The 12,486-nt window shown below is 49.5% G+C and overlaps 2 protein-coding genes across 2 annotated transcripts; one reads left to right on the top strand and one right to left on the bottom strand.

Moving 5' to 3' along the window:
- Positions 1-726: 726 nt before the first annotated feature.
- Positions 727-1,223, bottom strand: CLAFUR5_14240 (uncharacterized protein; the record flags this gene model as incomplete). The annotated part of the gene is made up of 4 exons (XM_047913388.1): positions 727-874; positions 921-1,041; positions 1,093-1,119; positions 1,169-1,223. The coding sequence occupies 4 exons, from the start codon at positions 1,221-1,223 to the stop codon at positions 727-729; spliced, it is 351 nt and encodes a 116-aa protein (XP_047769658.1).
- A 752-nt stretch (positions 1,224-1,975) lies between these two features.
- Positions 1,976-4,279, top strand: CLAFUR5_14239 (uncharacterized protein; the record flags this gene model as incomplete). The annotated part of the gene is made up of 2 exons (XM_047913387.1): positions 1,976-3,097; positions 3,146-4,279. The coding sequence occupies 2 exons, from the start codon at positions 1,976-1,978 to the stop codon at positions 4,277-4,279; spliced, it is 2,256 nt and encodes a 751-aa protein (XP_047769484.1).
- Positions 4,280-12,486: the final 8,207 nt, after the last annotated feature.

The following is a 12,486-nucleotide window of genomic DNA, read 5'->3' as shown; positions in this document are numbered from 1 at the left end:
AAAATCAGAGACAAAGTGACGGAGCGGCTCAAGGACAATGGGCAACTTTCACAGTACCACCATTCCGACTTTGACAATGGAGACTCGAGGCACTCGTCTCACAGCCCACCCCCTACGGTTCAGATCTCATCGTCTGCTACAGGTAGTTCTTTGCCTTGCAAGTAGTCGCTTGCAGGTTGCCCTACAAGCCATAGTTTCCCTGGGCTAGGGTTCTGCCTCCATACCTGGACGCTTTACTGTCTGCCATTGATCGCATCGTGAAGAGCACGATACCGAGTCTCAGCCTAATCCGATGCTCTAATGATCGCTCGAGTACCCTGCCACTACTATCTACATCGTACAGGAGCAAGCTAACTAGATGTGATGCCGGTATTGAAAGCTGTCTAAGCAGCGTTAGTGCTGCTATCGACGTGCTGCACACGACTCGCATGAGTAGCATAGGATGATTAGCTGATCGGCCCCCCAACTGTGCTGCTGAACTTAAGCCTAGGCTACCTTCGACTTGGATGTGGAGACAGAACATCTCATGTAGCTTCCGCCTTTCCATAAAATAGAAGACACCGCACCATACTGTACAATTCAGCATATGGCCATGAAAGGTACTGCATGCGTTTGAGCATGACACCTCCAGGGTCCTGTCAACCCATCCCTCATCCTATACGCCTTGCCATGCCTTTGGTATCATTTTGTTTGCCCTTTGTACAATTTCAACTACTCCCTTCACCTTCACGACTCTTGCTGTGCCTTTCTCCTCCTCTGCATATGCTCCGCTATCGTCGGTCGTCCGTGTCGCATTTGTGATGCCTTGAAGGCTTCCGTCATTATAGGGGAGCTTTCTGTTCGTATCGTGGTTCCAATGGACATAAAGAATCTCCTACCATCAGCATACATCCTGCTTATCTTCATGTGATCGTTCCTACCCAAAGGTCGCTGCAGAACCCAGCATGTATTGCCCGAGCGTTCGCATCATGCCATTAGGTCCGGGTCCGAATCTGATGATGTTTGTTGCACCGAATATGAAGCCAATGCAGAGACCGACGGCTACAACTCATCAGCATTCATCGATCTCTTGCGCCAGCAGTTGCGACATACTGCCTCCCATCATGGCACCCATCTTGGCTGCTAGCTGTCAGTGCATGTTTGCCTGTATCTCAGCACTGTGGTCTACCTTTGTCAATGGTCGATGGACCTGCCATACCTCCAGCTCCTGCGACGGGCGGCATCTTGATAGCAAACACTTAGACTTGATCAGATGAGTCGGTATAGTACTCTGAGAACGTCTTGGAGCTGTAGTATGTACACATGTCGGAGGTTCGGCATACCGCAGGAAAGCACGGTCCACCATGCCAAGCATTGGTCAGGACCTTCCCCCTCGACTGCCCGACACTTACATATGTACTGCTGAGGTGGTGACGCGAGACACGATCGAAACAGCTTCTTCCTCTTCTTCTGCCACGCCCATCGCACGAGGCAGACACACGCGAGCACCGGCAGTCATTGGTGGCATGCTATAGCGCTGGCTCTTTGTCGAGCCCTGCGACCGGGTTGGTGTTGCTTGCCGCCCAGTGTGCAGTGACCACCCGTCAGCCCAGGACAGCCACGACCAGCGACCTCACCCCTACTCGCCCTACTGCTGCCACACCTCCGGCTCCCTACAGCACCACCGCCACTTGCACCTTCCTGGCCAGGCATTCTTACCTCCGCCCGTTCGCTCCTTCCACTACCCGACACGACTGCCCACTTTTTGCTTGCCGAGACACGCGACACTTTTCTACCAGACGGCTGAAACGACTTACGAACGATATCACCTTGTAATTACATACACTTCTCTTCGCATCCGTATCGTCTGCAGGTATATCACGCAGCAGATCGGCACGTACCGCTCACGGAAACAACAATACTTCACGCTGCATAGCACCACACCACTGGCCGAGTCGAGGCCCGCCGCATTGCGACTCCCGCGCCAGCTTCTCAAATGACGGCAGTTGCTCCCGCCTTGACCTCCTTCCAACCGAATACGCGATTGGGATGGAGTTCTGACGGCACCGGCTTTGGCGCGATGAACTCGGATGAAGTGAGCAGGATGTTTACGTCGCAACGCAAGACCGCCCAACGACAAAACTCATCCTCCTCCCTCGCATCTACGGCATCCTCTACCTCGACCTCTACTATACCTGCAGCGCCTCAACCGCAGACCATCGGCGCAGTGCAGCCGCCCGGAACAGACGCTGGTCATTGGGCAACACGGAAGAAGCCGACACGAGGGCTGTGGCCGCCAGGAAAGGCTGAGCCGGCGACGGGCATAATATCTACTGCACGACCGCAGCCAGTGAGTTCGGTGACTACTGGAGCGACTGCATCTTCTGCGATATCTGCGTTACATGCGCCGCTACTGCCCTCGCAGCAAATGGCCAACGGCACAGGCCAGGCGAATGGAGTGCTACGGGAACAGGCGCAGGCCATGCCTCCGGCCATACTTCACCTTATACCTATGAACGGGACTTTCGAGCGAAAGACGATCACCGTGCCCTATGCTCCCGATGTGCTGCGCATCGGCCGACAGACCAACCAAAAGACAGTACCTACACCTCTCAATGGGTACTTCGATTCGAAGGTACTTTCACGACAACACGCAGAAATATATGCCGATAGACAAGGTCGCATTTTCATACGCGATGTCAAGTCGAGCAACGGCACTTTTGTAAATGGCATGCGACTGAGTCAGGAAAATAAGGAGTCTGAGCCTAGGGAGTTGAGGGAGCAGGACGTGCTGGAACTGGGTATCGACATAGTGTCGGAAGATCAGACGACAGTCGTGCACCATAAAGTCGCTGCGAAGGTCGAGCACGCGGGCATATACGGACAGGGCAACGACGTGCTCAACTTCGGCGACCTGGATCCGAGCGCAGGACAAGGTCTGATGTCGAACCCACATCAGCTGAAGAGGGCAGGAAGTGTTGGCTCGATCAACAGTCGAGGCACTGCGAATTCTGTCCCCAGCCAAGCGGGCATGGGCATGGGCGTGCTTAGCCAGTCGCAGCACATGAGGAACTGGCTGAACCCGATCACCACCGAGCACATTGTTAGGAAACTGAACGTGAGTCATGGAGCTACGTTGAAACTTGAGTGAAGCTGACGATCCTAGTACGAGATGAAACTTGCAATGCAACAATCGCAAGAGATTGCACGAGCCAGGCAGGCGATAGAAAACATGCTTGGCGGCAAGATCGAGCCACCACCAGCACCACTTCTGGAGAAGAAGTCCAATTCGGAGAAGTCCAGGCCTTCACCTACAAAGTCGAAGCTGGACCTTAAAGCACACTTTTCGGAGCCTCCCGCGCCACCGCCGCAGGCACCCCTGCCCGAGAAGCCGGATGTAGCAAGAGCACTTGCGGATCCAATCATACAGCCACTGCTACGTCGCAGCGATACTGCACGGCCACCATCAGCGAGCGCCTCGCCAACACGAGCAGATCACTCGAGCGATATTCTCCGCCTATGCGAAGAGCTCAAGTTAGCCAAGGGTGAACTTAGCAACCAGAGTGAGCGCATGAGGAATCTAGAGGATGAGCTTGCGCAGGAACGAAGCGCACGAGAGAGTGCCGAGGAACGAGCCCAAAGGCTGGAGCAAGGAGGGAGGAGGGACTCGCCTACTAACGAAGGCCACACAAGTGCGGAAAACAGTCCAAATTCGAGCAGCAGCAGCGCTACCAACCGGGATTCCGGATATGAGAGCAATGGATCGGATCCAGATCTCCAGGCCCAACTTGACAGGTTGCGATCCTCGATGGACGAGATGAAGCAGACCATGGAATCGTACCGTCGGCGTGCAGAAAGTGCCGAGGCAGAGAGAGACGAAGCACGTCAAACACTCCAAGAAATGATCGAGCAAAAGCGTAAGCACAATGCCTACTCAGAGCAGACTGCTCGGTCAGCCCCGAAGTCGAAACGACCGGACGAGCGCTCCTTGCACCTCGACGGAATCTCAGAAGCGAACGGGCATGCGATAGTACCAACATCGGGTGATAGTCCAACATCAGTCAGCTTACTGGAAAGAGCCGGCGCCGAGGAAGGTCAGCCCATCACAAAAGAACAAGCAAGAATCATCACACAGTATCTCTCACAGGAGCTACTAGGGCCGCAACCCAGTGCACATGGTGGCCAAAAGCATGATGCCTTGCTCTACTACGGGCTACCTTATGGAAGCTTCGCTGCGGTGGTCGTTCTTGGCTATGTTGCCATGACATATATCAATGGCTGGCCAAAAGTGGAGAGATGACGAGCATGCTACACAACAAGGACGGATTGAACCTACTCAGGACGGATTTTCATGTTCGTGCAACGGCGTGAAGTGCTTCGCCGCTTCCGGCTTCCTGATGACAGCCACAGCCATGCTCGAAACTGATCCAACATAATCAGATGGAGCACCATGCTGCTGATAGCACTTCCGTGGGAACGGCAATGTATGCTGTACGCGAGTCACAATCTGGCTCCGGTCAAGGCACTCGCAGGATGCAGCATGAGAAGAGAAAAGAAGCTTGAGAAGAAGAAAGGAACGGAATTCTTGTACGGCGTACCGATGTTGGAGTAAACGGGTTCGAATGGTTTGGGAAGCGACACATGGGAAAGGGACAAGGCGCGGGAACACCTAAGGTGTGCAAATGGGAGGTACATCAGCATATGGGATGGCGTTTTATGGAGGAACACCTCAAGATGAGGCTGGGGAAGCTTCTTATCTTGGGCCCGATCTTGTCGCTATGGGGCACTTTGGTGACGGACGGGACAGCACGACACGACACAACACAACACAACACCAGTGAACAGGGCATATTTCCTTTGTTGTACATACCCTCTCTTGTAGCTTGGATGTACTAGATTACAACTACTGCAGCCGTCTGGCGATTATTTTGGCAGGTCAGCTATGTCGTATTGGACTTGGGGTTGGGCAGCGCGTATGATGGCGAATGGATGCGATGCTTACTTCACTGAGACGTATTCGCCCAGACAAACACATGCTCCACTCATCCATCGCGAAGGGTCGTAAGCAGCATGCGAACGTATAGCCACTGGTCAGATCATTCATAGTGTCGGTACATCTCAATGCCCACACGTGGCTTCTCTCGAAATCTGGAGGGCATCGACCGAGTATGCGCTCTGCAGATAATTTCGACCCCCTGACAGCAGCAACCCGAAGCAGGCAACAACGACAGACTTAGTCGTAATGGCACCAGGTCCTCTTCCGGTTTTCTCAACGTCGGACACGGATAGCTATATTAAGCGAATCCATGCCCTACCACAAGACCTCACCAACCTCATCAACCTCGCCTGTTTCACCACCCACACCGGCGCTACCCGGATCGACGCGTTCTACTACCCCCCGCTGCTCGGTGTGGCTTGGTGTTGAAGACTACATAGTGGCTTTCTGCAGCCGTTTGACTTGATCCTGAGCGGTAAAAGTCTGCTTCCACATCTGAAAACTGGCGATCACATGCCCATCGCTGCGAGGACAATCAAAACATACAGTACATCGCAAAGTCCTATGCTCGGACGGCTTCATGCCGGCTTCACGCCGGCCTCACGCCGGCACAATCTCAACGCAGAAAAGAAGCAAAAAGCAAAAAGCAAAAAGCAAAAAGCAAAAAGCAAAAAGCAAAAAACATACAACACAAGGGATTCCTACGTAGTCACCTACCGTAGTACTAGTCTTACGGTCCAATACTTAGATATAGAGGAGCGGACGTAATAGAGACGAATAATATTAGGAAAGTTATAAGTTTACTACTAGACCTTAGAATTAGTCTTAGCTTTACTAATCTAGTAAGTTATATTTAATAGCTAATATACTTCACTACCGAGCGGGCCACTTTTACTAAGAACTGTACCACTTCTACAGATACAGCTATACAACTACTATTATAGCGTATATTGTCTTCAAACGAGGCCAAACTGACCTTAGCTGTCTAGGCCACGAAACGCGACGCGATAATCACGAATCGACTTACTATAAAGGTATACGACGTGTCTCGAACTATACTAGGGTATCGATTGAATAGACGACCTCCTCGGGGTGACTACGAGCCTAATTCGAAGAAGCTTATAGAGCTAGAAGAGAGGGTAATACTTAAGTATATACTCGAGCTAGATCTTAGAGGTTTCCCGCTATTAAAGGCTAGTATACGAGTAATAGCCGATTCATTACTATAAGAGAAGGGTCTTAAGCCCGCTAGTCTCAATTAGACAGACAGGTTTATTAGGCGGTATCGTAAGCTAAAGGTTCGTATAATATAGATAGATAGATTTGTTATTCCCCTATTCTAGGACCCTATCCGGCCTATATAGGTATATATCTATTATTATATATAAAGGGAAACCCGAATAGGTGAAAACCCTTCCCGCCCCCGACTACTCCTTATCTAGTTTAGCTTTCCCTCTGAACGTACGTAGTCTATGTCACTACCCCGTTAGCCCCCGCTCCTAGCCGGTCTCGTCGCGCTACGTCGTGTCCTCTCTTCCTATACTGCTCCTACTAGGCGGTACTGTTCTAGCTAGCCCTTCTCTAGTATCTAGTTCGTAATGCGCCGTAGGTCCTTAGCGTTGTTAAGAAGTGCCCTAATCGTCCGGTTCCTCGCCTTTGCTATCTACTCCCCCCTTCCTAGCGACTACCTCGGACAGACGAGGAGTACGTACCGTACGTTCTAGGAGCGATAGCCGTAGGGGCAGCTAGTATTCGTATATCCTAGAACCTTCCTCTATAATAGGTACCCCTAGAGGCCGATGTGTTCGCTTCGTAGTTGGGTTACTATGCTACTCTATGCCCTCGTAAGGCGGTAGTAGATAAGCTTTAGGGGGTGCTTGACCGCGGATTTTGTAGCTGACTATTCCTTAGGTTGTCCCGCTAGCTAAGGGCGTCTACTATGCTCTACAACCTAGTTGTTCTACCTCTCTTTCTATAGTTGCTCTATAAACGATTTCTTACCTTCCTATTATATTACTAGCTATTCGTCCCTTGCCCGGTAGTTCGGCTCGTTTCCGGGTCGAATGCCCCTATACGCTAGTACTAATTCGCGGGCCCTTATAACTATACTAGCGATAACCTTCTATACTAGGTACTATGCCGACTTGCCTAAGTAGGAGGTCTATAGTCCCTAGATATATAGGTCGATCGGCGGTATAGCGGTCTCGTACTTAAGTATCCTCGTTAGTATCGACTTATATACCCCGGTAACCTTCCTTAAGCATTAGTTTTAGATCTTCGCTAGCGGCGCGACGAGTCCCTTCGATAGGTAGGCCCTCTCGCCTAAGGACCACACTTGGCTACTATAGGTAAGGACCGGCCGTATAATAGCCGTATATAGAAGTCGTGACTGCCGGAAGTCCGCCCCCTATATAGACGTAGTGAGCCTCTAGTATAATGCTATATTCTCTTTAGCTTTCCGTAATATTGCCTATACGTACTTCCTCCACCGTAGCGCTAGGTCCACCTATAGTCCGAGGATCCTAAGCTAATTTGCCGGGTTAGTCGTATACCCCTATATCTAGATAGAAGCTTATATATTATAGAACCGTGGCCGGCGCGTAAAGTGTATTAGATTGTACTTTTCTAGGGTAAACCGAGCCCCGTGCCTCCTAGCCTAGTCCTCGTAGATCTTGTGCTTCTCTTCTAGTAGCCTACAGTTCTCCTTAGTCGAGGAAGACTACGCTAGGATGTTTATGTCGTCTACGAAGCCGCTCGTAGCGGTGTTCTAGGATTCTAGGGCTAGGAGCAGCGTCGCTATAAAGAAGAGGAACAGAATAGGTACTAGCGTTAAGCCTTACGGGATTCTAGTATAGACTACTTGAAATAGGCTTCTATACTAGCCGACTAGGATCGACGTACTACGGTTTTGGAGGTAGGACCGTGTTGAGAACATACAGGCCGCAGGACAAGCATGTAGGTGTGGGTGTGTCATGTGATAGATCACGTGACTAGGGTTTGCCAGCCCCTATAGGCTGGCAAACATCCGGACACCTAGCATCTACCTACACCAACACCGGCGATACTGTATGTAGATACACGCTATCCCATTGGGTCCTTCTTCGTCTTTTGTGTGATCCGCCGTCTTCCACTGCTACGTAACTCGTACCTGTTTAACAGACCGTACGAAGTTGATAAGCTACTTAGGGAGTCCCTTCGACCTTAGGATGTAGAGTAGCCGCGGGTATAACACGTAGTCGAAGGCTCCCGATATGTCTAGGCTAAGTAAGGAAGCCACCTTGTCCCTATTCTTATACTAGATGGCCTTTACCTAAGAGGTGATAAGTTCTATCGCGGATAGCGTCGATCGCTATAGGCGCGCACCTATCTAGGTGTCCGGGAGTAGGGAGTGTTCCTCTACCGCCTCGGAGAGTCTCGTTATAACTAGCTTCTTAAGCGCCTTCCTAAGAGTATTAAGGAGCGCAATTGGGCGGTACGACTTCACCTACGTATAGTCTTCCTTCTACGGCTTACGTAGGACTACTATCGTCGATTGTTTAAAAGCTATCGGGTAGTACCCGGTCTATAGGTAGGCGTTAAAGATCGCTATAACTGCTAGGGCTAGTTGATCTCTATACTTCTTTAGTAGCTCGTTTAGGATCCTATCCGGCCCGGGGCTTTCTTCGCCGGCAACTTCCTTAGTATAGCGGCAACTTCTCCCTCGGACACCTCCTGTTAGACCGCGATGCTAGGGGCTAGGGGAGTAGAGCTGTTTATATCGCTTAGATTAGCCTCGACTAGGGGCGGGAAGAACTTGCTAGCTAGTAGACGCGCCTTGGCCTCGGGGTCGCTAACCGGGCTACTAGGCGATTATAGCGCTAGGATAGAGAAGGAGGGGCCCTGTGTAGGGTCCTATCGGGCCCATTTCGCTAGCTTCTATATCTTCTCTAGCTTGCCGGCGATTTCTTCTACTATAGCCCTCTAGCCGACTACTTTCTCCCTTCGTATTATAGCTTTCTTCTATTAGTATGCCTCCCTATATACGTTCTAGGCCTCCTCGCTATAGCTACTCGTCTATACCCGGCGGGCTCTCCTTGCTTCTCTTACTACCGTAGTACACTCCGGCGTCTAGTATAGTTTAGACTATGTCGTTAGTTAGGCAAGCGGAACGTAAAGTAAGGTCGCTTTTCTTATTTCGTCTATCAACCCCTAGACTGCTTCGTCTATCTCGTCTTTACTATTGTATTGCTACTACGCGATCTAGACTAGCCTCTTAGAGTTATCGAGGTACGCCTAGATGTTGGCCTAGTAGGCCTTTCCCTAGTTTAGCTTAGGGGTTCTCGCTAGTGTACGTTATATCTATGTCGTAATAGAGGTCCTGACTAGTATATAGTCTAACGACGCCTCGAGTTTATGTTCGATCCTATAGTAGGTTACCGTATAGTAGTGGCTATCTAAGATCTAGGAGAGGTCGATCGTGCCTTAGAGTCCCCCTCTCTTCTAGGTGCCTAGGTCCTTTAGGGTATTGAGGGCAATTACGTTGCTCGCCATTAAGTCGAGTACTTCGTCGGCTATAGGGTACGGCTATATAAGGCTTTCCTAGGAAGGGTAGTGTATATTGAAGTCTCCTACTACGATATAGCACCCTTGTCTCTTAAGCGCACTATCTAGGTGTCTATAGACCCCTAGGTCGCGGCTAGACCTCGAGGCTAGCGGTTATATATATAGGTTGTGTATCTAGGTGCTACCTACGTGGAGGGAGGTAATATCGCCCCCGCCTTCTTCGTCTACGTAGTACACTACCTCCTAGTCGGATTCTAGTATGTCCTTGCTAATATAGAAGCACGTACGGGGTCTACCGTCGCCTCGTAGGTATGTCGTATAGCCTAGTAACTTGTAGGTCGTTAGTCTCTTATAGTACGGATTAATCTATAGCTCCTAGATTATAAGGACGTAGTAGACGCGCGGGTCCGCCTCGTATAGGAAATAGTTCTAGACTATATCCTTGCTATAGTTGACGTTATACTAGATAATACTAAGCGTGTCGAGGCTAGTTATCGGCATCGACAATCATTTCCTCTATATCGTCCTATGTCCTACTGCCCTATACGTCCTAGTCTACGCCTATCGGCTATGTACTAAAGGGGAGCCGGGCCTAGTTAGATTCCCTCGCCGTAGCTAGTAGAGCACGTGGCCTCCCGTACGCCCTAGGTTACGTATCCTTTATATCGTTCTCGGCCCTAGGGCGCTTATGCCCGACCGCCGCTATTTAGTTCCGGTATAGGCTAGCCTTACGGTCGCCGTAGAATCTTAGGGCGACGGTTCTGTTTGTAATTGCCTTGTTTTTCGCTAGTTTCCGCTATAGGCATTCCGTACTATACGATAGGTAGTACCCCGGATAGTTCGCGTACCGTCTCGTAGTCGATGTACAGTCCCTAGACATATAGTCTCCTATACAGTTCGAGTAGGCCTACTTGTTTGTACACGTGTAGGTTTGGTGTCTATACTGTTAGCATTTAAAGCATTAGAGGACACGAAAGGATAAGGAGTGCTTTTCTACTATCTTAAGGCTATATTGCTAGACTAGGCCTTGTTCTATCGCTAGATCCGCCGCTTTCGCGTCTTGTAGCTATACTATTAGCGCCGAGGCCTTCTTGCCTTCTAGCCATTTCCTATAGAGCCAAGTCGCCTTCTGGATTAGAGAGTTAAGAGTGACCGGGTTGTCCTCTTAGAGAGCGCGTAGGTGACCCTAGTTAGTTAGGTCAAGCTCCTTAGGCATGTCGTGGACTAGGATCGTGAATTGTTTCGTTAAGACCTTCGCTAATACCGCAACCTTAGATGCCTACTATAGCTATGCCTCTAGGTGCCTCCTAGTAGTAGCAGAGCTAGTATAGATCTATAGAGTGCCGTTAGACTGTTAGTTCACTACGACCACCCCTAGTTAGTTGATTCGTTAGGCGAGCTCCTTATTCGATAGCTTCGTAACTTCGGCCTAGTCTTCCTTTGCTACAATACGGATCGTAACTGCATCGTGCGTTAGGCGGGGGCCTAGTATCGATGCCGCGACCGATGCCTAGCTATAGGGGTGTTAATTCCGGGTGGCCTTGCTAATCGCCTAGGACGTCGTCCTCATTTCTTATTACCCTCGGTAATACGACAGTATAAGCGCCGTACGTAGCTAAGTGATCATTACCTATAGAGACCGGTAAGGGAGCTAATCGTTAGTTTCTATACTTTTTGCGTCCTCTATAAGTTGCTACTAGTTGTCTTAGGGGGGCTTCGCCTATAGGGCCGTAGGCGCCGTTAGTGCCGTAGCCTAGGCTGCTATTGCCTAGGAGTTGCCTAATGTAGCTAGGCACCTCCGCGGCGTTTAGAGCTAAAGAAACAGGGTGAAGAGAGCTTCAAGCTATCTAGATTAAATGAGGTATAACTCCCTTAGTCCTAGGGGTTGTGGCCTACTTTATATATCGTTAGAATAGCCTTAATAAGAGCTTTCGAATATGTCTTGTTTTAGCGTAGAGATCGATAAGCGTTTTTTCTATACCCTATACCCTTAATATAAGACCGATAGACATATATAATATATCTTCGTATAATATATAGATACGATCGTTAGCGAGCCCTAATAGAAGATCTAGACGTTATCGAGAAGTAGTTCTTACTTATACGTAATATAAAGGAGAAGTATAGCATCCTTAACTAGGACACCTATAACTTCGACAAGACTGGGTTTATAATAGGTGTTATTACGTCTTAGAGCGTCGTTACGGGTTTAGAAAGGCGTAGTAGAAAGAGGAAGGTCGTTTAATAGGGCAATAGAGAGGGAGTAGAGAGATAGCGTATTAGATAGCTCTTATACGAAGCAAGATTAGTAAGCTACGTAAGTCTAACAAGGCCCTTATATAGCGGAAAGCACGAAAGTGTAAGTATATTCAGTCTAGAGGGTCTCTAACCTTCGATAAGGCGTCGCAATTAATATCTCTAGAGGATACTAGGAGGTAGGAAGTAAGTAGAGAGTCGCTAGATAGTATTCGGCTAGTACTAAGGCTACGACGCTATAAGCGATATAGCGAGTAGGGGCATAACGTACGTACCTATTAAGTAGACTCGCTAGATAGCGAAGAATCTAAAGAGGAATTGTCCTCCTAGTAACGATTCTATAGGATATCGTCGTATTAAGATACCGTCGTAATTAAAGTAGAAGTAGTATAGTTCTTAGTAAAAGTAGCCCGCTTAGTAGTATAGCCCGCTCGGTAGTAAAGTACGTTATTATATATATAATCGTTTGTCCGTATAAGGGCGTACGTACCGTAGGGTCCGAATAAGAGAGTTGTTATTCTACGAAGCTACGAAAGAGGAGCGTAAGGCGTAGCGAAGTGTTAACGTAAAGCTAAGCCGCGCTAACCTAATACGGAAGGTCCGCGGTTCACCCGGGCCGACGTAGCTATAGTAAGGGGTCGCGGGCTATCCGTAATAGTACCCCCCCTCTTAAAACGCGTCTTAGTCCTCTAAGCGTTATCTATCTTATACGG

Source organism: Fulvia fulva, chromosome 13 (genome assembly GCF_020509005.1).
Source record: "Fulvia fulva chromosome 13, complete sequence".
Classification (NCBI taxonomy): Eukaryota; Fungi; Ascomycota; class Dothideomycetes; order Mycosphaerellales; family Mycosphaerellaceae; genus Fulvia; species Fulvia fulva.
This window is presented reverse-complemented; position numbering and strand designations above follow the sequence as displayed.